Source organism: Hippocampus guttulatus, chromosome 4, assembly GCF_054856545.1.
Source record: "Hippocampus guttulatus isolate MCC_2025c chromosome 4, RoL_Hgut_1.0, whole genome shotgun sequence".
Lineage (NCBI taxonomy): Eukaryota > Metazoa > Chordata > Actinopteri > Syngnathiformes > Syngnathidae > Hippocampus > Hippocampus guttulatus.
Window position 1 is genome coordinate 9301911 of NC_141264.1, and position 26001 is coordinate 9327911.

A 26001-nucleotide genomic window follows, 5' to 3' on the forward strand; every position below is an offset into this window, starting at 1 on the left:
TGTATAGTTGTTCGTCTCTGTGTGCCCTGCGATTGGCTGGCAACCGATTCATGGTGTCCCCCGCCGACTGCCCGAAGACAGCTGGGATAGGCTTCAACACACCCCGCGACCCTAGTGACGATAAAGCGGTTCGGAAAATGAATGAATGATTTATTTATTTTTTTAACAAATTAACTTTGGGGCGGCCCAGTGGTTAGCGCGTCGGCCTCACAGTGCAGAGGTACTGGGTCCAATTCCAGCTCCGGCCTCCCTGTGTGGAGTTTGCATGTTCTCCCCAGGCCTGCGTGGGTTTTCTCCGGGTGCTCCGGTTTACTCCCACATTCCAAAAACATGCGTAGCAGGCTGATTGAACACTCTAAATTGTCCCTAGCTGTGGGTGTGAGTGTGAATATTGTTTGTTTCTGTGTGCCCTGCGATTGGCTGGCAACCGGTTCAGGGTGGCCCCCGCCTACTACCCGAAGATGGCTGGGATAGGCTCCAGCACCCCCCGTGACTCTTGTGAGGATAAGTGGGTCGGAAAATGAATGAATGAATACTTAACTTTGTTAGCCCCACCATTAGCCTTCACCTTCCCGTGGTGGAGAGGGTTTGCGTGTCATAATGATCCCAGGAGCTAAGTTGCCTTGGGCTTTATGCCCCTGGCAGAGTCACCCATGGCAAACAGGTCCTAAGTGACAGACCAGACAAAGCACGGCTCACGGACCCGGGCCGTGATGATGAGCAACATAAGTAGACGCTGTTTTCTCCTGCCCCGACACGGGTCACTGGGCCCCCTCTATGAAGCTAGGCTTGGAGGTGGGGCTTGGTGGGAAGTGCCTGGTGAGCAAAAAGGCAACGTGGATCCCCCTTTCCATGGGCTCACCACCTGTGGCAGGGGCCAACGTTTTTTGGCTGTCTGATCCCCTGCTATAGAAGCTATCTCTTGGGACATGGCATGTCAACTCTCTGGCAAAGAAGGAGGGTGAGGCAAATAAGTTCCAACTAGATATAGTCAGACTTGCCTTCATGCACAGCTTGAGCTTGGTTCACAGTTTATGTACTGTAAGATGGCCGCGTCCTTGTTGGCAAGGGATGATGTAAGATGATGGTGCCATGCCATGCCATTTTTTTTTTTTTTACTCTGGGATCCCAGGCTGTTCATAACCATTTCCCAGTTATGGAAGTGTTGTGTGGCGCTAAAAGGTTTTTTCCATCGCTGTCTATATTTGGTGAGTAGAATGCTGTTGAGAAACTGTCAGTCATACATTCGTTGCTCGTCGAGTATCTGTATTAGAGACTGTAGAGCATCCTTGAGTGACTGACCTGACTGCGAGAATCAGTCAGGGGTGGCAGGTACACACAGCAGCTTGGCTTATGAACAATGACTGGGTGGGGCCGAGGCAGCCAGAGAGGCCATTTATCCTGACGACAGCCTCCATCACTCTCACATCCTCGGGTCGGCAAAGTCTCTTCGGGGCCGCCCTCTCTGACCTCTGTGGAGTATTTTCCTGTCTGACCATCCTACTTGGACAAGTAAGAATTACAGAGGGGAAACGAAGAGGGGTGAAGATGTGCATGACTGATGCATGATCATCGTCTATAATGACTGTTGTCAGCTGGTCCCATGTATGCTATTAGAGATGGAGGATCACAATGGTACGAGTGCAGAGGGAAGGAACCGCAGTGGTTTGTTTCCTCGAGCTGATAATGGAACGTGCCTCTGAATTCTAATGAACATCCCGTCTCGATAACACCTCCTGCTGTTGCTTGTGGAAGCTGACGCACAGTTTACTCTCCCGCCGTCACATTTGTGATGAATTGCCTTCACAAAAAAGAGAAATGTAGAATGTAGAGAGGTGGGAGGAAAAGTCAAGTATTCTCAGGCTCCCCTCCCAATAGTTTTGCCCGAAGCAATTTGGGAGCAAACACGAGCTTTGCATAAACACTGGTTTTAAAACCAAATCTTGCTTTGCATAAATGGGTCTCCATGAGGATGACTCTTAAAAAAAAAAAAAAAAAAAAGACTATTGAAAGTTCCTGCCTCCCTCCAGGGAAATGAATGACAGATATGACTTTGTCAACCTTGTCTGTTGCACTCAGCGTTTCTATATGCTCATGATGCAGCTTACCATTCACTCGGTGTACACAGTTTGTCCCTTTCTGTCTCCTTCGGAGCTTGTTCATTGCGTTTGCGACACGGGTTAGTGTGTGAGGCAGCAGGCATATTCTCCGACCTGGACTGAAGAGAGGGAAAGGCGCATCTGTCTGGTTCTGCCCCAAATCTGGGAGATTAAAAACATGGATTCCTCGTGTGATAAAAGAGCTGATATTAGCAGTTTTATAGGGACCATGTCTTCCGTTGAGCTTGCACCGCTGGCTTTGCTCAACCAAACTGCATCAATATGATGAAAATGCTCTCTCCTGCAATGCTTCGCCGAGTTAGCCAGTGGCGTTGCCATGACCTTTACATGACAGCAGGACAACTCACTTAATTGTCCTGCATGCTCCTCTATATTCAGAGACAATATCACAACATGCTTTCACTATGCATGATTTGCACCTCTACATGCGTTAAGGTCGAACCGTTAAGGCTCGAAGTGTCATAAATAAAGTTGGACCAGCATGTAGCTCCCATTCATCATGTTCTCTTACAAAAGTCTAAAGATGTTGCTGAAGAAATGATCTTAAATAAATCAAAGAACGCATTTGACTGATAACCTGCTGAAATCCATTGCTCATTTACGCCAAGACACCGATGTGCTAATATTAACAGAATTCCCTGTCACACTATAAATCATATACACTGAACTGGAGTTTAGCAAAGTAGGTTTATCATATTGCATGCGGGCTTTGACACTTCCTGTTACTGCCAAGATGAATGGACAAAATAAAGTGCAAATGTTAAGTGAACTCTATGCCGTAAGACTCATTAATAGCTCACAGCTCCAGATGTCATGCAAATATGCCCCCTAGGGACGGTGAGCCGCATAGGTCTGAACTCAGAGATTTCATGTTTTGGATCTGTCTGTTAAAGTAGAAACAGGAGCAGTAGACTTCACGTTTGAAAGATCATTGTGACACTCTAACTCTGACACAGTACTACTGTGAACGGATAATTTGTTGTACTTATTTGCAAAAGATGACAATGTGCAATATCGACAAATTATTGACCGGTAATCATTTTCCCCCTCCCATATACTTTAAACCACATTCTTAAAGTCATTTTTTTTACATCCATTATAAATTAAGGGAAACAAATGCAAGCATGAGGAGGGAGATACTGTACATTGAATAGCATCTGTGTGTTAGATATGTGCCTTTAAGAGAGGGGGCCTGGTCAGGTTGTGTGTGTCAAGGTCTGGATGAAATACTGTATTTGGCTGACAGCATCTTCTGCCTAGTGTGCTCCTTATGTTTTACTATTCTCCAATTGCTCTCAATAAGAGAAGTGGATTGGTGACTGTGTCTCTCCTCACGCAGCAACATTACAGTAACTTTACTGTAAAAATCCATCAAAAACGATAACTTAAAAATTTGCCATTGTGGTTGGGCGCCAATGAGCAATCAAGACGTCACGGGCAAACATTGTCCCAGCGAGTTGAGAATTATTACCATCACAATGAGTGATGCCAAAAAGGAACAGAGATATGATGACCACAGCGTTATGAATTTAAAAAAATAAAAAATAACGGAATGTCCAGGGAAAAATCATCTGCGTTGATTGCTGACATAAATATAGCCTACTTGCTTTCAGCTTTCAGCCTACTTACGTTGCAATACCTTCATCACAGTTAAGGTGGAGAAGACCACAACTTCCTTTTGCAGTGTTAAACTTCTCTTTCACTTGCATGTCAGTTTTGAGAAGAATTTGAAAAAGCAAGGCGTAGGTCGTTTTGAGTTTTCGGCACAGATGAAGGCATTCGTCCGTTAAAATGTGCAATCTTTGTTAGCTTTAGCATTGTTTTTAGCATGAGCATTCCTACTCCACCGACTGCGCAAACACCTTCTTTGTTGTTAGCTTTGAGTTTCATGACAACTGAGTAGATCATAGTGTGTAGGTTGGAATTTAAAGTGAAGACTTGTAAATCACACATTGTATTCCCATCTTCAGGGAAAGAGAATAAAAAGCATCCTTATTTCTCCAAGCTTAGCCCCACAGGAGCTCCTAAATCCCCTTAATCGACATTAAATCCTAAATTCCTCCAAAGGCAAAGACTTGAAATGTAGTGTAAAAGGATGATCCAGGGAGCAGAAACCTCGTGATTTTAATGGTACTCTCCTAAGAGATTTCAATTTATGAGGCAAAAGTAAAAGCAGACATTTGATTAAGTTTAAACACAGTCAGAAAACACGATTGGGACAAAAGGGACATGATTGTCCTAAATTGGCAAAAAGGCCATGTCTGTAAGTGCTTTGCAAATGTAATTTCCACCGTTGTACGGAATGCAGTATCAAGAAATGAATGATGTCCACTAATCTGACGTTAGATTCATTTTCTAACCCTTTCATGCACCAATAATGATAACCTGTAACTTGATAAGTGTATAGTCTGTCCACTGTAGTAACCGCTGTCCCCGAAAGGGTTCAAATGTAAATCTGAGATTGATATCAAGATGGAGCCTACTACTTCAATCATATATCCTGTTTATAAACACAGTCAGAAAACATGATTGTGGATGTGTCTATGATACCATTCAAAGTTGCTTCAATTTGGAAATAGGATACAGTTTTGGTTATGTTTGAAAAGATATGGTGGCTGGTTTGGAGGTTCTGACTGCGGCTACATTCGGGTGCAGCAGCAAAGCATTCATAGACACCTCTGACTGACACTGTCTGCTGACAGCCAATTATAGCAGCGCAGCAGTGTATTTGCCCTCCCACTAATCTCGAGTCTCCAGCTACCACAACAAACCCCAATGGACATCCCGCCCTATCCCTCCCATGCTGGACTAGTCAGGAGCACGTTCGTATCTTGGTGACCCTTGAAACTTTGGAGGCCTGATGCCCATGTCAACAAGCAGTCATGTAAGGCCAGGTACGCAAAGACAGCAGCTATTTTTGTCCCGATTACGCCCCTTCACAATCTTATGTCTTATTAGAATCTCCTGTAAGGTGTGGATTTGTCCCGAGCAAAGATGGGCATTGGGATGGAACGGTCCGGATGGCCGCCAATCTTTAGCATGGGGGACAGGCGACTTGAATTTTTTTTAAAAGGACGGACTAAGCAAGGACGGAAGCGGGTTTTCGTTCGCCCCTTTAATCGCTCCTAACCGGATTAAGTATGTGGTAATAACATGGCTAGAGTGGAGCCAAACATTGTTTTGTTTTAACAGACTATTTAAGAGCATCATCTCAAGAGTATTTTTATACTGTAGCAACACTGCCACCCATTGTACAGTCAGAGCACACAACAAAGTACGGTACTTATAGACACCCATTTCGGTAACAATCAATCCATCCAGTTGAGAAAGCTGGCTGTGTTGTTATGTCTCATGGTGCCCGCCCACCAAGATGCTCATGCCATTTGAGGCATGGATTTCTAAAATTAAAGTTTTTATTATTATTTAATTTGATATAGGCGGCCCGGTAGTCCAGTGGTTAGCACGTCGGCTTCACAGTGCGGAGGTACCGGGTTCAATTCCAGCTCCGGCCTCCCTGTGTGGAGTTTGCATGTTCTCCCCGGGCCTGCGTGGGTTTTCTCCGGGTGCTCCGGTTTCCTCCCACATTCCAAAAACATGCATGGCAGGCTGATTGGACGCTCTAAATTGTCCCTAGGTGTGAGTGTGGGTGTGAATGGTTGTTCGTCTCTGTGTGCCCTGCGATTGGCTGGCAACTGATTCAGGGTGTCCCCGCCTACTACCCGAAGACGGCTGGGATAGGCTCCAGCACCCCCCGCGACCCTAGTGAGGATTAAGCGGTTCGGAAAATGGATGGATGGATGGATAATTTGATATAGTAGCTATTTTTGAGTTATGAAATTCTAATGTTGAGCTGCTTATCACTAATATAAAATATAAAGAAACAATTATCTCATTATTGTTTGACGGACGGCCAGTCTTATGTGCAACAGCCAATCACGGCCTGACTGAAAATAAGGTTTGGTCGGCAGGCGCATATGTGATGAATACGTCAATGTTTGCATGCGAGAGTCCTGTATATTTTTCAAAGTGTGGCATTGTGTTATATGGCAAGACGTGTCGTGTATTTTTATATTGACAATGCGACATAAGCTTTGTAGTGAGCTTCTTTATGAAGAGGAAAATCCCTAACACTTGGGCGATCATTCAAATATTTTAAGAGATTGATGTGAACATAAGTAAAGACGTCAACATCAATTTTGGTGACCATCGACTGCGGTTTTTCAACATTCGGGGGCGTTTAGATTCCTATAATCCAGGTTTTGACTGTCATGTTGCATGACTATATGGTCATAAACGAGAACGGACATAGATGAGCCATTTGAACCATTTACACTTATTTGCCAATCTATTTAACTCGACAGCAGGAGCATGCTGGTGGCTGCCTGCGGCAATTTTAAGTCCTAAAACGGCAAAAGGTTTCACTTTAAAGTTTGGCTTACCTTAACCAGAAGTCCGCGTCACATTGTAGCCAAAGTCACAATTTTGTGCCTCGTAATTCATTGTGGTCAATTTCCACAACATTGCCATGGCAACAGTTGAGTTTTATTTTTATGTTTTTTTTGGTGGTTGGCAAACAACTTAATGCATTACCGCCACCTTCTGAAATAGAGTGTGGGTCTTGGTCTGTTTCACAACCTCCCATTTAACCCTTTTTTGTCCCAAAATAAAAATAGAAACTTAAAACTTAACTCACCGGAACCTCTCTTTCATACTCTAGAATTCAAAGCTGCTTTCTGACCTGTAAGCTCATTAATTAGTTGCCTGACGACACAAACATTCTAATTATCATAAACAATATAGTCAATGGAAGCAACCCTGCTGAATTCACCCCACAAACAAACGCACGCTAGATAGGCGGGGCGTGTTTCCGTCAGTCATCACCGAAACGGGCGTACGTCAGTGACAAAGGGGACAGATTGTAAGGGTCTCATTTTGTACTCGATGTAAATACTCTCCAGTACCCTTAAGGGTACTGCACCAATGACAAGCCATTGGATCCTCAAAGGTCCAAATTTAGCTACATTTTTTTTCTGACACTGTAGGATAAAGTTAATTCTCAAATATCTGACCCCAAAGGAGAGATGAGATGTGCTCTCAATATGTTGTGTTACTCCAAGATGTTCAAATTTGATTAACAGTCTAGACAAGGTAATATGAGGACATAAAGGAAAGTTGAAAGGCAACTGAAGTCTTAATATGCTCTTGGCTTCTAACAGTAACACCATGCATTTATTCACTGACATAAGGAAGCCCTTTATGTCCTTGCATCCCTGCTCCCCTGTGGTGACTAGTCCATGATGAGATTCATATGGGGAGGAACAAGATGAATTACATTGAATAGAGTGATGTTGAGACACAAATTTAAAATACACACATTCTAAAAAAAAATTAAAATAAATAAATTATCACAGGGCGGTAGTCGAGTGGTTAGCACGTCGACTTCACAGTGCAGAGGTACCGGGTTCAATTCCAGCTCGGGCCTCCCTGTGTGTAGTTTGCGTGTTCTCCCCGGTTTCCTCCCACATTCCAAAAACATGCATGGCAGGCCGATTGAACACACCAAATTGTCCCTAGGTGTGAGTGTGAGCGCAAATGGTTGTTTGTTTCTGTGTGCCCTGCGATTGGCTGGCAACCGGTTCAGGGTGTCCCCCACCTGCTGCCCGGAGACAGCTGGGATAGGCTCCAACACACCCCGCGACCCTAGTGACGATGAAGCGGTTCGGAAAATGAATGAATGAAATAAATTATCACATCTCACTATTTGAAGTTTTGGGGGAATTAATGAATTACAGCTTTGAAAGTGCGAGCCTCCCTCTCGTCATAGCTGCACCTCCCACTTTCTTCTTATCTCTCACGCTGTACCCTCCTTAATCCTTCAAGTTTTTGCGGGGAGGGAGGATGAGTGGGTTGCATCAAGAGGCAACGGTTAAAAGAGCTGCCCTTTCTAGATAACACATACTGGAGCTAAAAGTGTTTTTTTTTTTAAACATTTTATATGTTTGGTGGACTGCCAAATTAGAGATGACAAACTGTCTATATTGCACAAACTGTCACACTAATGGATTGAATGTGTTTCTAAATGTAACTCCTGTGCCCTAAGATCTTGCGATTTCTTGTATTTTAGTGCTGGCTACCAGTGGTTTGAGATGAATATATTCCGATTTCAGCTGACTGCCTCAATACCCTATACAGTCTCTCAATGTACAGGACAGTGAAGTGAGAGCTGTCCCAAGGTAGTTAGGAATGTTTTGTTTACCTGTGGACGGAAAATCAAACGCTCTCCAAACGTGCTAGTACAATTCCTTCGGAACAGTTGCAATAGACAGCTCTCTGCATCCTCTATGATGCATATCTACAGCCGCAAAGGGCAAGCTTTTAAAATCTCTTCTAATCATCTCAAAGGGGGCTATTTTATCTCCATTACCATGGACATGCATGGCAGATAAATGAGGTGTGTGTGGTTTCATTCATAAGAAATGATCGGCTTATTTCCGTGAGTGAGCATCTCTTTATTCACATATTCTGCATCTCACGGCCGAGCTACAAAGAATATTTTCTCCATGGAAGCTTTTCCAGCAGGGAGAGGAATAATGAGAATACAAAATTTATGGTCATGGCTTTTTCAGTTATGCTGAAAATGAACCTAAATGCCATGGAGTCTGGATGCACAATTACCCCAGTATCAATGCGGTTAGGGTAATGTATTACTTTTTGCTGTAAATGCACTTCATCTAAAGAAGCTAACTTGTGTGTTCCTACTCGTGCTCATGCCCACTTTTTTTGACCTTCAAAAGGTGTCATGTCGCAGTGTTCATATGTAATATTTTGGAACTGTGTTCATTTTTTTCTCATGTTGGGTGGGGGTCAGGGGGGGAGCCCCCCAATCCTATTTTCGGTGTAGTGATTGCTTATCAGCATTTTGGGGAGAATTTTTAGGGTTTGTTTTTTTTCCCCATTGAATTTCATTGAGCAACACTTATACGTACATTTTGGCTATTCGTGGGTAGGCCTGGTCCCATTCCCCTGCAAATTGCGAGTGTTGACTGTCCAGGCAACATTTTTTTTTAATATAGATGGGTTAATTTTATGATTGATTAGGTGGCGGCCCGGTAGTCCAGTGGTTAGCACGTCGGCTTCACAGTGCAGAGGTACCGGGTTCGATTCCAGCTCCGGCCTCCCTGTGTGGAGTTTGCATGTTCTCCCCGGGCCTGCGTGGGTTTTCTCCGGGTGCTCCGGTTTCCTCCCACATTCCAAAAACATGCATGGCAGGCTGATTGAACGCTCTAAATTGCCCCTAGGTGTGAATGTGAGCGTGGATCGTTGTTTGTCTCTGTGTGCCCTGCGATTGGCTGGCAACCGATTCAGGGTGTCCCCCGCCTACTGCCCGAAGACAGCTGGGATAGGCTCCAGCACCCCCCGCGACCCTAGTGAGGATCAAGCGGTTCGGAAAATGGATGGATGGATGGATTAGGTGATTGTTTTTTTTTTTTTTTGGAACTCGCTGATTGTGAACGACTCCACAATTTTTATTGTGTGAAGTCTAGTATTGTACCGTATATGTGTAGTATATGTCATTACAGGCCAGCACGGACTTATTTCTTCCATGCTTAATGAGTTTTCATGGTTTCAATGTGCTATTTTTAATGTTGCCAGTTAGATGAATATCATATAAATATACCTGTATATCAATTTTTTTAAATGGTGGCACATCCCGAAGATTGAAAGTAAAATAAATATATTTGATAACTTTTCATTTTATTTCATTCTGTGGCTCTGAAAAATGAATGAATTAAAATTATTTTGTTTCTTTCAATTTTTAGTTTCCAAGTTCATCCGTGGTTCCCCCCCCCCCCCCCCCACTAAGCTAATTTCCTCAGGTAGTTAAAACTGGCTCCTGTTCACTCATGACACTGAATGGAATAAGCAGGAGAAAATTAGTGAATGGTTCATCTTTACTTATTTTTTTGTATGCAAAATAAAACCCTACAAAATATCTAATCGAAAATAAACCCATATAAGTTGTCAATTATTATTATTACTATTTTTTTTTGGTGCAACCATTTCAAAAGCAACCCATTTGTGTAATAGACTTGAGATGCATCATCATTTTTCACAGTTAGGGACAGCAATATCCCGGAATAACGTTGCTAATTACAATACTATATATTGGGATATGTGTGTAATCTGTGTACCTCATGCTCCAGGTTGATACTGTACAGTATTTTTGAGGGGAAATTGGATTGAACCATGATAATTGTATTAAAATAGCTCTTATTAAAGGCGCATTCACTTCTGTTGATTGTCCCTATAAAGAAAAGTCATGCTTAGCACGTGCCTGGACTTAGTCGCCTCAAGCAATCCTATTTATTGAGATGTTCTCGATTGTATCAGCCACCGGAAGGCAAAGTCGGGCCCAGTTCCTTTCAATCTGACATTAAAGATGACTGGGTGTGTTTCCTGAAGGCATCAGGGCAATGAAAAGCAGTTGATCAAATGTCATGAACGGGCTGGTTTCAGCTGTTTTTGAAAACACTTCAAGCCTGTAAATACCAAAGTATCAGCACAAAGGAACTGAATATTATGTTGGAAGCAATGCTCGAACATTTGCCGGAATTCGGGCACTGACCGTGGCAGCGTGCAGAGAACCACCTCCCCTCCTTTGAGGATTAGAAACCACAAAGCCCTGCTCATTCCAGGCTCACATTTCCTCACTCTCGACAGCAGGCTGGAAACCCCCATCGGCGCAGACACACCGGAGGGAGGATGGGAATACTCTGCCGAAACCTGCCATTTCATTCCCCCTGCATCCAAAGGGCTAATTTTGTAGCTGAGTTGTAGAATCATACTGTCGTTGCAATATCACAATTTGAATCATTCTGGGAGAGGTTTAGAGTAGCGCTTTTCAGACATTCAAAAATGTGTCCCACAATACTCTGGTGGTGCATTTTGGGTGCTGGCCAATTTGTGAGCGTAATCTTGTCTATTTGATCGCGGTTCACTGAATATTCACACTGACATCTTTAAGACTGGAACGAAAAGTTCCTAGTGGAAAGCAATTGGATAAGAACATTACAAAACAATAATGCTGTTTGCTGGGTTATTTATGCTGACGATGGACTGGATTTGTGTCCATATAGTGGCACATAAAAGCAAAAAATAAAAAAAATTAAAAATTGGATGCACTAGGTGTGCCTCTTTTGCAGACACCACAATGATATGCTGCAAGTGGACAGCGATTCTCACAAAAGTACCAAGTAACAAAACTGCTTTGATCCTTTGACGAAAAGAACCATGGTGGTTTTTGTTTTATTTTTCCAATCCGCTTGTTGTGGGTGAGCTGGAGCCTGTCCCAGTTGATGTTCAACAAATGGAGAGTTACCTGGTCTCCAATCAATCAATTACAGGGTTTGACTGATATCATTTTGTAATTTTCCTACTCTTTCTGCTGTCATTTTCACACACCTCAACTGAAGTGATGCACCCGGGTTTGCTTTTATCTTTTCAAGTCGCCTTGGTCCACTTGATTGCTATGAATGGTTGCGCTCACACGACAACTGTCAGAGAATTTACTCTTCGATTGGCCAAAACTGTCAACATACGCTTTGTATATCAACCTCTGTCCGCTTTACTAAGGGCGGCCAGGTGATCTAGTGGTTAGCGTGTCGGCCTCACAATGCAGAGGTCGTGGGTTCGATCCTGGCTCTGGCCTTCCTGTGTGCAGTTTGCATGTTCTTCTGCCTGCATGGGTTTTCTCCGGGTACTACGGTTTCCTCGCACATTCCAAAAACATGCATGGCAGGTTGATTGGGCACGTCAAATTGTCCCTAGGTGTGATTGTAAACGTGAATGGCAACCAGTTGAGGGTGGACCCTGCCTACTGCCCGAAGACAGCTGGGATAGGCTCTAGCACCCCCTGCGACCCTTGTTAGGATAAAGCGGATTGAAAAATGGATGGATGGATGGCTTTACTAAGAAATCAAATGTACAAATTTATCTGCACTGGAAAAATGACTTAAACAATGCAATCGCTTGGTACTTGTTGGGTTAAGTGCTGCAATGCACCCCTGATTCTAGGTAGAAGAGATCGAAAAGAGTATTTTAATCCCCCATTTTTTTACCTGGATAAATAAAGGAAGAATAATAAAACCAAAAATAAAAACATACATTGCCTCTTGTATGAGGGTTTTTTTTTTCATAAATAAGAATTTTCTTGTGATTCTCTTGGTGTATCTGTGTATATGTACTTTGTTGCTTATTGTTCATCTTGTAGAGTCTGTAAATAAAGCTGACTCGAAACAGAAGAGCAAAGCCTGAGCTTTTGGCAAATGGTGTTGGGCTTCGTATTTGAACATCAACTCACTTCATGGCATTTTTCTGGCTGGGAGCCCAGCAGCAGTGAGCACTGAGCTGGTTTGGTTAGTCATGACAATCAAAGGTTTTGCTCTCTGCTCTCGCTCCGCTGGCCTTTTTCAGCCAGCCGCCTACCCCCTCTCCTAGCCCCTCCCCGCTCATATGGCTACTCTAGTTAGAGCACAGCGCAGCAGGGCGTGAGCTATAACCATGTGGCGTTACCGCTTGTTATCCCGGAGCCTTGCAGATCTTACCGTTTTCGACAAGGCTGTCTGACCCCTCACTGTGCTGACTCTTAACCCTCCTGAGCACAACTTCCTCCTGCCAAAATCAGTCACCATCACTAAGCTGTCTCTTTTTCAACATTTCCGCTCATCGTATCCTCTCCATGTGGTTTCTTAAACTCTGTCTAACCCCACCATAATCCAGTTTCCCGTGCCCTTGACCAAACACTTGATTCCATAAAATTGTCATTCCTTTTTCTCCCTTTGCACACACAAACGCATCGAAAGCACATGAGTGCGGAATCCGTATCTGAAGCTATTTATTTCTTGTCTTTTCACAAGTCAATTTTCTCAAATGTTTGTTTTTTGCTTCTTGTCTTCCAATTCACAGATCAGAACCGTCAATCATATGCTTATACTACATGCCATCCCATCGCCCTGTAGTACCATCTCATCAACATACATGACAGCTTTTGTACCTTCATGGTTACTCTCAAGGCAGGCAAGCGGGCAGCGAATGATTGGCCCATTAAAGTGTGGACTAAACAAGTCCGCCTGTAGGTTTTAGCGCTAAGGCAAGCCACAATGGATGCCGTAAAACAAATCAACCTGGCTGTGAGCATCTCTTGACTTTGCCCCATACACCAACACCCCCTGCACCCCCATCTACTCCGCCAATTCCAACGTGATGTTTCCTTCTCTTTATTTTTACAGATTCGTATTGCACTTGGTCACCTGTATTCAATCTTTTGCATGATTTGTTGGTTGCTTAATGAGGTTGCTGAGAGCTCTGTGTGATAGCGTTTCTCTTTGTGGAATTAGTGGTGGCAAACTTCATTTGGGGCACTCACTAAAGTGATACAGTTCACTTGAGTCACTTGTGTTGTTGTTTTTGGGTACCGTTGCACCCAAATCATCTCGAGTCTCCTGCTTTTTGTGAACTTGCCTTGTATTCTTACCAAAAGAGGGCCACAGAACTCGTCAGACTCTGGTTAATAGAGACATCAGACTCACAATTCCTCCTCATTCTGTAAGAAGATTTGAATTGTTTGCCCCGGTGATTCAGGAATCAGCCGGCTCTAGGTGGAATAGCGTATCCATCAATACTTTTTCTGAGTGGGTTTGACATTCATAAAACATGTATATAACATTTCTTCCTTTTTTTATAGCGTACTTTGTTTTAATTGTGCATTTCTACCTGTCTTTTTAAATTAATCTCATCGATGGTCAGTTTTAATCTTCTTTTGTAAAGTACTTTGTGACAGAATTGAGAAAATAGTTAGTCATGTAACTTCTTCCTATCTGTACATAATTTTGTCCAGACCCATTAAGATAGTAATTGGTGATGCTTCAAGCATGTCTCACTCCAATTGTTTTTTGGCCAGATCCTCTGAAATCCCAAATCAATATCATTTCCATACTTGTGTGACACACAAACACACTCACAGGCACACGCACACATACACACACACACACACACGCACACACACACACACGCACGCGCACGCATTGTGCAGTGTTTCCACGTTCCTTTAATTCTATTGGTGATGTCTTTCTGGTTTCATCAGCTTTGACAGCGACTGCCAAAGGAAGTTGATGTTGATCGCTATACTGTGGGAAACATCTCTATGTTTTTTATTTTGTTTGTGTGTGTGTGTGTGTGTGTGTGACCCGCTCTGTATATTTCTCATCAAAGTCATCATTTTATTTGGTGGGAGGAGATAAACTTGAAAACAAGTGCATTACGCCATCTTTGCCACGACCAAGTAGTCAAGTATGGATGTCGGGTCAATGGTAGGATGCAAAGTGTGCAGTTCCAGCGAAACAAGTCATCAACCCGTGTCTGTATAAACTCACAGAGTACTTTTGCCTTTAGATTTCCACGAGGAACCTCTAACCCTGTGTCACTATTTGATGGATTGGAAGGAAGACGACGGTGTCTCCTTCCTGTTTTTCTCTCTATTGCTCTGTGCCTTGCACGCTCCCTGGCACCTGAACAAAGATGTCCTCTATATCAGAAGGTGGGTTAATAAATGTAAGATGAATGTTAGGAGTCTCGCTCTAGTGAGTGAAACTTCCATTTCCAGGCCTCATGGGGCCTTGGCATTTCATAGTTAGCCCAGTGCAGTGCAGTCTGACGTGACAAGGACGTGACACCTTGAAGCTCTCATGACTTGCATTACTGCCATCCCCTGGCTCATTTCATCCTCTCATTAGATAAATTGATGGAGCTGCATTGGCTACAGTTATTGCCAAGGTTACAGAATGTTTCTTTGCAGCAATACATGCTATTATTTGACATGTTAAATGAATAACAAATAATTAAAATTATTTTAATGTCATTTTAGTATCGCTAAAATGAACACATTAAAAAAGGCATTAAATCAATGGAATGTTTTCCATCCAACCAACCATTTTCTGAACCGCTTTATCCTGGCTTCCTCACATGCTGCTTTGCGAGTGTTATTTTTGACACACACAGGTTCTCTTTGCAACTTGGGCCATAAGACAAACAGTAGAGTCTTATACTTCTCCAGCTCAAATTGTCTCCTTCTCAATGTCAGTACTCACCCACGGGCAAAGTCTTTCTCGGTTGTCATGTGTAACAAGTATTTATTTATTTGTTTCATGTGGCCTCTAATTGGGGTTTTCATATTACAGTTTAACATTCCTGTAATGAGTCAATTTGTCGGCAACCATCTGATCAGGACATTGCTTTTTATCGAAAATCAAACTTAACAGTGTGCCGGTCCAAATTTGTGTCTTTAGTCTTCATCTTGGTTGTACGGAGTCCTTATGACATAATGTCATGGGACTGTCGTTCCAAAAGCTCAAAAAGGTATTTCATTCATCCATTTAATATTCTACTTATCCCGTTGAGCAGCGAGAGTCTATCCTATCTATTTAAAGGCAGATTAAACATGGACTAATCGCCTATTAGTTGCAGCGTGATTTTAAATAGCACATGGAATGTGAGCCACATCAGCTGCAAAAAATAAGTCAGAAATGTGAACAATAGGTCATCATTTTTAAGAAGATAAGTTGACTGTGAAGGCGTTCGACCGCAATCCTAGTGAGAAGAAGCGGTACGAACAATAGATGGGTGTATGGCATCGGTTATCATTATTGAACATGCTTGTTTTTAATTGAGTCTCCAGAATGAATCGGATAATATGTCTTCGGACTCAATGTTCTGAACTTTTGCCCCGCCCCACTTCTTCCATAACAGTGACACAAATGTTCATATGTGCCACATCCACGCAGTTTTTCCACTCATGACATGATTGGCGAGGATATCAAAGATCCAGATCGATTGTCGCGCCACCGTCAAGCCATAGAAATACAGCCGACATACATATTTTAGGGTGACCATATTTTGATTTCTAAAAATGAGGACACTTGCCCCGGCTTTGAGATACTGAAGTGACACTCAAAGATACCATACATTATGACTTTAATCATTCTAAAGTAGGGCTGCACGAAATTGGAAAAACATGCAGGATGCGACATGGATGTTGCACATTGCAATATCAATATAGTGCGATTTTTAATATGTACCCAGTGACATCTTCATTCTTAAATAAAGGTAATAACTACACTGTATGTATTCTTATCTAACTAAGTTCTTTAGTGTTTGTAATGCTTCTAGATATTGTTCTCTTCTTGGAGTTAACTGACATTGTGATGACATGATGATGAATTGAACACAGTTTTATTTGACGTTTTTCCCAAACATTTTAGTTGAAGTCCAAATTGTTCAACTCAAGGGAATTTTGACTTTGGAAGTTTCACCATTATAGTTACACCTCAGTTCTGCAAGAAGTTCCTTATTCCCTTTTATCTAAGAGCTTTGCCTTACTTTTTCACTTGTCAGGTGATTTTATTTGAGATTTGTGCTGAACACACTCCGCCATCATTACCTCTGGCAATCATTAAAATATTCATATCTGCCAAGCACAGAGTTTTTAAGAGCGGTTACAGAACACACTATCAGCACCCGTCAAAATGTAATGAAATATATGGGGCCCTTTGGTAGACATACCCCCGCAGATAACCCTGCACATCAGATGGACTGCTACACAGTTTAAAAAACTCACCTGCTGTATCCTCGTGAGTCTATCTGCCTTGCAGGTTAACTTCCAGAAGAAATCAGGTAGCTGTTCTTTTTTTTTTTTTTATAGATGAATAAAATCTTCATGGCATGCATGACATGGCCATCCCGGGGAGTTTGGGACTGCCTGAGTCTGGTTTGATAAAGCAGCGTTAAAGGAAGAAAGTAAGCTGGAGAAGTCTAATATTGGGCCCATGCCTCCAGGTGAGCACACAATCAAATGGAGCTGTTTTTTTGAAGACATGCTGCCTCCCTGCACACAGCTGTGGTTCAGTGATAAAAAGGGGAGCTTCAATAGGTGAGGTCCCTTGTGTTTCCATTGCGTGCTTTCACTTTTGGTCATCAGAATTGGGCGTGTCGATACATTTTGCAGCTACATTATTCGTCATTCGCCAGCAGCAGGACCACCAGTCCGTCATTGTAAGTCTGTTATCGTTTCAAGCCGAACCAAACTGTAGTCGTCAGACCTCCATCTTTATTTTAACCACACTCGCTAACGCCAACATGAGACTACAATACTGTCGTCCGATTTTGAGCCGACAAATGTGTCACTGACCAACGTAGTGTCTCGACGTCGATTTTCAGTTGTCTTGATGTGTTGTCCCCCATGTGATGTGACATACTCAGCGACTGTTTGTGAGGTGTCTGGGACGCTTCATGACCACGACAAAAGTCTAGCACATCTGAATTTTTGTGAGTCTTGCTGCTTAGTGTGACATGTCTTACATCACCTTTCGATTGGTTGGTACATTACTTCCTATTGGTCAATGTTGAGTGACCAATGTCAATGTTGATTGACCAATAGGAAGTAATGTACCTGATATCTGATAGCATTTTTTTCTGAAACTGTCACATTACAGCTACGCGATATTTATGTGTGAATATGTTGTGTTGTCTGAATGAGACTGGTCATTATTAATGTTTGTAAATCATGTCTCATGCTCAGAGGAATAAAATCTTGTCGTCACTTAATGGAAAAAAAGATGGGGGTGGAGGTGGTGATGCTGCTTCATCAGATGCGTTAACTGTCTATTCAATATACTCTATTTTATACCGTAGTGACAGAGAAGCGCGTTCTCGGAAGGGCCGTTGGTGGTCCCGAGCCGAAGCACAGTTCGGTAACCGACGTCCCAGAAGGCCGACCCCTGCAGCCGGCTTTCTGTCTCCGCCTCCGCCTTTGAACAACAACACAGGAGCGACCTCAGCCTGCTAGGCTCTACCCCGAAGACCCGTCCACATTCAGCCTGCCCCCATCTCCCCAACCCGAACGCCATTACTTCATCTCAACGAGAACTTCTCCACGAAACGCCAAAAATGTTCTCTTTAACTCGGACGGTGGTAAAGTAGTTCCAGTTCTAAAGTCCAACAGGCGGCAGAGAGCGTCGCCGAGGAAGTTTTTCACCCTCAGTTTTCGGCCAGAAAGCTCAGGTCTCTGGGGAAAGGAGTGCATATGATGTGGATCTGGTACATTCTGCTCGGCTCGAGAACAATTGGTAAGTTTTTGAAAACTTAAACGTACTCGTAATGGTGGGTGATGCGCGGGGGGATAGCAGAGAGTGAAGAGGAGGGGGCGACGTGGTGAATGTATCTCTCCGCCGACAAACTGAAGAACTTTTGATCCACCTCGTCCGAATGAATGTGCGTCTTTAGCGTCAACATAGTGTAGTTTCGCATATGGCTCGCTCAGAGGTCCTTTTTTAAAGAGTGACGAGCGACAGGCGCGTTCAAGCCACCCTCCACGCTTGCCATCCTGTGTGCGATTTACGGCAACGAGTTAGAGGCTGCTGTGAACGGCGTCCCCACTGACAAACTGTTTCCCGAGTGGGCCATGGCAGCCGGGCCATTACAGAGCTCACATAGGCGGCTTCACCAGGGCTCATAACGGGACACTTGGCATTTGACTCCTCGACTGCATTTGTGCTGATTTTCCAATCAGTTGAGGTCGCAAAAGTTGTACCTATCTATGCACAACTACAGATTGAAAAAAAAAATCTGGTAAAAGTAAAATGGATTGAACAATGTATTTAAAAGTAGTCAAGTGCAAACTCTGAAATCTACTTCAATACTAAATTAATGTGTTTTCTTTCAATTATATACCCATTTTGATATTTTAGCACAATAAAGGAGCTTGCACTGAGAAGGAAAAAAAAACCCTGGACACAGCTTGGCTGAAAGCTAAACTTGACAGGATAATGACAGCTAACATGGTCTGCATGAGCAAAACAAAACGTCACAAAATAAATCAATTTGTGTCGTTTATGACAATACTAATACAATAAACCTCTGCCACCGTTATCTTCCTGCATTACAATGTTTTACGTTGTATATATCTTATGGTTTATATATATTCTAATTTTTTGCTTATTTTTTCATAATTTAAATACATTTTGCAATGAAGAAAGAGCTGCTTTCAATTTCATTGTACACTTAATTGTACCCATTTTTCAGATTTAGTCAGATAATCATTTGAATGCCTTAAGCTAGTGCTATTTGACATGGAAAAACGTTTATATCTCGATTAGGGGTGGTACTGTGGAGATTGTTTATCAATCCGGTGCTTTAAGTGTTGTCTTCTCACTGTTTTGTTTTGTTGTTCTTTTGTTTTTGTTTAGAAAAACACCAACACAAGAATGTTAGTTAACACTGCTCAGATTTGTTTTGCAACGACAGTAACATGAATGTAAAATAAATCAATAAATATAAAAATGTTCAGAAAGCAAAATGGTTTGAAAAGAAAGCATTTTAATCATGTTAAATGTTATTTAAACAATAATTTCATCTAATACAGGTGTAAAGCATAGTGTGGCTAGACATTTAACCAGGACAGTCTCGGTTTTGAGCCTTCTACAGTATCTCGAGTGTCAGTAGATTTCACCAGCCACATTGTTTTTTTCCCACTTTAACGCAGGTCCCATCCTGGCATTCTGTTTTTATTTCTTTTAAGTCCAGTCAGCAAGCCAATTGTTTGGGCCATTTGCCTCGGATCCCAAAGCTTTGAATGAATTGAATGCAGTCCGCATAAAATGAGTGAGTTGTAGAATGTTACATTTATATGTGATATTCATCCTGACAGCTAGATGTTCGGCTATGTTCACACAGCAGGACGTGATGCCAGATTCAGATATTTTTTAATAAACATACTCTTTTTATGTTCTAGTTGACATTACAAAAACAAATGCATCCTCTAATACAGTGGTTCTTAACCTTGTTAGAGGTACCAAACCCAACCAGTTCATATGCACATTCACTGAACCCTTCACTGGTGAAAAATACAATTTCAAAACACAAGTATCAGTTTTTTGAAATCTAATGACCTACCATCACGACAGTCACACCTCCATGGCAGAGGCTCCGTCGAACCCCTGACACCGATTCACCCCCTGGGGTTCGATCGAACCCAAGTTAAGAACCACGGCAGTGTTTCTGGAAGTAAATATGATGCAATGTGTTGGTGCGCTTTTTTTTGTAGTCTTATATCGACTAAGGAGCGATGCAGGAGGTGAATAAATTATTGTGATGAAATGAGGCGACACTTTTCTTTCTCTGAATTTCATGGAGATGTCCAGCAAAGATGATGTCACGTCATGGAGACGTTAACGGATTTTAATTTTGAAAATCTTGTCACTGTAGTAGAGTAACAAGGCTGGAGTATAACGTACGTTTGGTGGGATACACAGTTTCTGTTTGTTAAGCTTGTTTGAGGGTTTCCTCACAAGATTTCAATGATCATTTGTACTTGTGGCAACGTGCATTGAGCAGTGTTGTTGCGCCAATAAATCCGTCCATCCCTCCAGGCACGACCACTCAAACCAAGAATCACCAATCTTTTTTACATTCATGCAAATGTTGCGTTCAGTGTAATTCGATCAGTCATGCCAAGAGTAAAACGCTCGGATGCTACGTTTGTAATGGCCTGATCGAGGGGGAAAAATGCATGTGTAAAGGTCCAAATCGCTTGTTACAAACCCCCATTGGTTTAATTGAGTGCAATCTCCACATAACTCACAGGTGACCAATGCAATTTTATTGCACCCTTGCTTTAAACAAAATGTGCCAGAACAAGGAATAAAACTCTGCACCTCCTATGTGTGAAATGCCAACGTGAAGGGAGCTTTGGTGTATTTTGAATGGAGAAGAAGATTTACTTTGGTTATTTTGGAATGCATTGTTATTATTATTTTCTGTTTAATGTACAGTGCTTTGGTACCTCTGCGGCTACTGTGAATTTTTGCTGGTAAATAATGTGGTGAGATGCTTTGCTGGATTTTGCTCTCCTCAAATAAGGAGTGCTGTCAGTTTACTTTGTTGTGTAGTTTGTATTTCAATCTTATAGCTGTCTCTGATTTAAAGTAGTTAGGCAGACTTATGTTCATTTTGCACAGTCTTTAAAGAGTTGCACAGCTCCAAACATCCATTGTCTCAGTCTATTTAATCATTGTAAACATCTTTTACAGCATATAACTCTAACAATTTCTGTTACCTACCATAAACCGTGTTTCGTTATACTTCTCTTAATATCTTGCAATGAAAAGGTCTCCTTTTCATTGCATTTCAGACTTGGCCTTGTGGTTTGGTGCTTTGTGCAGTTTCGAAGGTGATCAGATCAGACAAGATGAATTGACTGACAAAATACCAATCTGCTTTGTGGTTTCTTGATTTATTATCTGAAAGATAAAAATGAGGGTGGCGACACAAAATACTTGTACAGTATTCTGTTCACGAACTGGATGCCTCCTGTTTAATCAGTCAGTTTGTGATCCATTAGTGCTACCAGAACATACACGCGTACACAAACTCACATCCAAACGATTAATTTGCAGCCAATTACAACAAGACTACATATTTTGGTCAATTCCCCCATTGAGGCAATGAAACTCATGGCGGAAATGGGGGGAGAGGGGAAATTAATACCCTACAGACAGCACGTGCTTAGCTCCATATACAGTATTCGCCTAGTGCTGCTGATCCCATCTTGAATGGTGCCTTGCAAGCAAGTATTATCATTTACATACACAACATTTACATTATGGCGGCCCGGTGGTCCAGTGGTACCCAGAGGTACTGGGTTCATTCCAGCTCCGGCCTCCCTGTGTGGAGTTTGCATGTTCTCCCCGGGCCTGCATGGGTTTTCTCCGGGTATTCCAAAAATATGCATGGCCGGCTGGTTGAACACTCTAAATTAGGGGTGCCCATCACGTCGATCGCGATCGACCAGTAGATGGCGGACTGGTCCCAAGTCGATCACGATCAGAGCTGTTGCACTATATCTTTGATCGTTATCATTATTCTCATTCAGAGTTTGTTTCGTGTACAATTCACCAAGGGCATGGGCAAAGAATAGGAATCTAGAGGGCTGAGGGAAGCACTTTAAAATGATACGAGTGAGCTATGATAGTTCATAGGGTGCAAAAGTGCGTCGCATGCCTCCGTGTCAGACTGTTGCTCATCATGGTGTGCGTGTGTATGTGCGTGCGCGGTAACGGGTCGATCGCGGGAGGTAGGTTAATTGAAAAGTCGATTATCGGTCCCAATATTTTGGGCACCCCTGCTCTAAATTGTCCCTAGGTGTCTGTGTGAGCATGGATGGTTGTTTGTCTCTGTGTGCCCTGCAATTGGCTGGCAACCGGTTCAGGGTGTCCCCTGCCTACTGCCCGAAGACGGCTGGGATAAGCTCCAGCACCCCCGCGACCCTTATGAGGATAAGCGGATTGGAAAATGGACGGATTGGAAAATTATTGTGGTAAGATATCAAAATGGGTATATAATTGAAAGAAGAGATTTCAACGTTATCAAGTCAATGTTGTAACTTGCTGTTGGTTCAGTGAACTGTGTCGGTGCTTCAAGTTTTTGTTGCAGCTCCGAAAAAAGGAGAGCTGTGTTGTTGTTGTTTTTTTAAACACACACTTTATTAATGGTTTTCACAGTCTCAACAAATACAGGTACGTCTTTGTACTGACATCTGATGCTTATGTTTGCATTTCCTTGAGCGTAGCTCTATCTAGTGCATGCATTGTCGATTGCATTTTATGAGCCGGTGCGTCCAATATATGAAAACAATTACAAAATAGGCCATTCATTGAAGGTGTGCCTCATAATCCAGTGCGCCTTTTAGTGTGGAAAATACGGTTTGTCCTTCTTCACTTGCCATACGGTGACACACCATGACAGTCTATACGTAGGAATCTAAATGTTGTGTAATGTGCCAAAACTGCGATCAATGGTCACCAAAATTTATGTTGACATATTTATGCTCACATAAATCTTTGAAATGATTGGAATGATCGGCCAAGTCCAAGAAATTTTAGTGTTTTCCTCTTCATTTAGGCGCTCACGACAAAGCTTATGTCACTTCACTTTTTTACGATAATGTATTCATGCAGGCATTAGAATTGGCCTTTATAAAAGCAAAAGCAAAAATAAAATAAAATAAAATAAAAAAAAAACGAAGACAATGTGGATGCATTTTTTTCTCTTTAATCCGCTACATTGCCAAGATATCAGATAAGGATTCGGGTTCTGCAGATCCTCAAAAGCAGGTGGCTTGGACTCTAAGTGCAAAAAATATGATCAGGATATTCCTAGTAAAAATCTGAATCCATGGACAGTACAGTAGCTGTGCGCTCATGAACTAAACTTGCACAAAAGGTTTGTGTTTTATAAATGTTATATATCATGTTGTAACCATACCCTACCAGGTAGCTAGTCCCTGCATAATTTCTCTGCCTCATTGTCAAATCTCACTAATCTCACATGAAGTGATTTACTGTTGTGCACTTTTAGAATTTAAACACCCTCTACCTGGAAATTAAACTGCAGCAGCCTCACATCATTGCATCTATGAAGCCACAATCATAATAAGCAAGACGATAAAGGCATGCTTTGAGCAGTAAAAAGCAGAGAGAAATATGGAATGATAAAACACATGGCACATTGAAGATAAAATACTTTTTTTGGGTTTGATATAAAATTGAATTCAATGGATGACCTATTTTTGCTTGAGAAATATGTTTCTGCTAAAATACAAAGAGCATACTGTTGTAAATGCAACAACCACTAAAGTAAGCAACTTATGCTGATTTTCAGTACGTTCAGTACCAAACCACATATTTTTGAGTTTGCAAGGACTAACACAGTCTAGAACGATGTCATGACACTGGTGTTAATGAGCTGGAGCTTGTTTTATTCTTACAACACCACATTAGCTCCAGTTTTCTCTGCTTAAATGCTTTGATTGCTGCCCTTTATCTTCATTAAACATGCACTCCATGAGAAAAGGACGCTGTATTTGTCCCCTGTGTTGTTTTTGCTGCCCAGGCAGATTGACAGCTGGCCAGCCTGCTGTCCCCATTATCAGCAGTCATTTGCTATTTTGTTGTTGTCTCATATACACCATGGCAGGCACTTTAGCTGCTGACAGTCTATTTTAGACTGAAATTTGGGCAATGGATCCAGTGGCGTACCACTCGAACAGTACATCAAAGAAGGGTTAACCTCTCAAGAGGTAATCAGTATAGAATGTAACCCCCCCCCCCCGAAAAAAAATCCTAATTTTATTTTTATATATTTTTTTGGAAGACCCTTCAACACAAGGAAAGGGCAATGCATGAATAGCCCAAGTCAGTTTTTAACTTTTTTTCAGAAAAAACAAAAAATTTAAATACATTCTGATTGTCTTTTATGTATTCATAATTTCATTTCAGGAGTCTAGTGAACTGTTTTGGAAGAGGTGGCCAATGACATTACCTTTAGAGGCTGATAGATATATGTGTGTGTGTGTGTGTGTGTATAAACACAGTATATATATGTTAGAGCTGTCAGTTTAGCGCGTTATTATCGGCATTCATTTAAATGAATTTTAACGTGATTAATTTTTTTCTCGCGAGATTAATGCGGCACACGTCAGCGGATTGTACGCTGCTCGATAAATAAACCGGAAACAAAACAACAAGCGCGCTCCAGAAGTCCATGCCCATGTCTGTTTTCCCAGCCATGGCAGCGCGAGACACCGAAAATGGATACTTAAAGAGTTTATGAATGGAAAGTTTACTTTTAAAAAGTTGCCAGATAGTTCCACTGACACGACCAAAGTTACCTGGATGTTTTGCAGTCGTAAACTGAGCTATCATCATAGCACATCGAGTCTGAAATACCACTTAATGGCCAAGCACACATCTGATGTGAGTACTCTGCCCCCTCGTCTAAGACAGACAGCAATGGATCATTTCAAAGCGCAGAAAATGGATAACACGACGAAGAACAAATTTGCTGAAGCCAAATTTGTGTGTGTATGTATTGAATCAAATTGAATACAACTTTATTGTCAAATGTGTATGGATGTATGTACACATTTATATTTCTTCAGGTATGTGTGCAAATGCACACATACCTGTAGTCTAGATGAAAACATTGCAGCAAATAGTCACACGTTTGTAAATTCTTGACCAGCATGTGGTCTGCACAGCCTGTGATTGGGTCAAAATTAGTCAAGCAGGTAAACATCTAATTTCACCGTCATGGGGTTCTCATCAGCACCGTGTCCTCTTTGGGTCAGGGTCTCATCTGCCCTGAAGGAACAGCACAGTAACTGATTATGATGGATCATAATAGAAACCTCCTTGACTGACCTCTGTCGGCAGTAACATTCTTCACTGCGCCTGCACACCCTCAAACATTTACATGAAAGCAAAAAATTAAAAAGAGTTTTTTTGTTTTTTTGGGGGCGGGGAGTGTCATTCTGGATCGTAATCTTGCCGGATGTCATCATACAAGTGCTCCGCAAAACAGATGTCCATCCACCGGTATATCCAGATTAACAATTGAAATGTTAAGCAATATTAAAGCCAGATGGCAACAAACTCTTGCTGGGAACAAACATTACTACAAATACAGCAAAATTTTCCTTTGACTTTCATCGGGCGGCATTTGAATTATTCATGTGCATGCATGCATCACGTCGAATAATACACATGCATGGAATGCATACAGACGTGAACCCTTACATGTCGTATAAATGGAACCGTTGTACATCTGCGATCCTCATGCAGTCCTAAGCGGTCTGCTGATGTGCAGTGCGAAAAGAATGAATCAGCCTTTGTGTTCTGTCCAGACAGACTGACAACCAGTGATAAAATCACCACGTTGCCTTGTACGTATCTCTTTGATGGTATGACACCAGCATCTCCATAAAAGAGTGCAA

General features: G+C 42.2%; 1 protein-coding gene across 2 annotated transcripts in view; it reads left to right on the forward strand.

Annotated features, from left to right (window-relative positions):
* Positions 1 to 16886: 16886 nt before the first annotated feature.
* Positions 16887 to 26001, forward strand: part of ldlrad3 (low density lipoprotein receptor class A domain containing 3) — a 90728-nt gene continuing 81613 nt past the window's right edge. For both annotated transcript variants that reach the window (XM_086110103.1, XM_086110104.1), the window contains exons 1-2: positions 16887 to 17009; positions 17865 to 18298. In XM_086110103.1, coding sequence (XP_085966229.1) covers positions 18256 to 18298 — 43 coding nt within the window. In that variant the 5' untranslated portion in view covers positions 16887 to 17009; positions 17865 to 18255. The remainder of the gene's footprint in view (positions 17010 to 17864; positions 18299 to 26001) is intronic.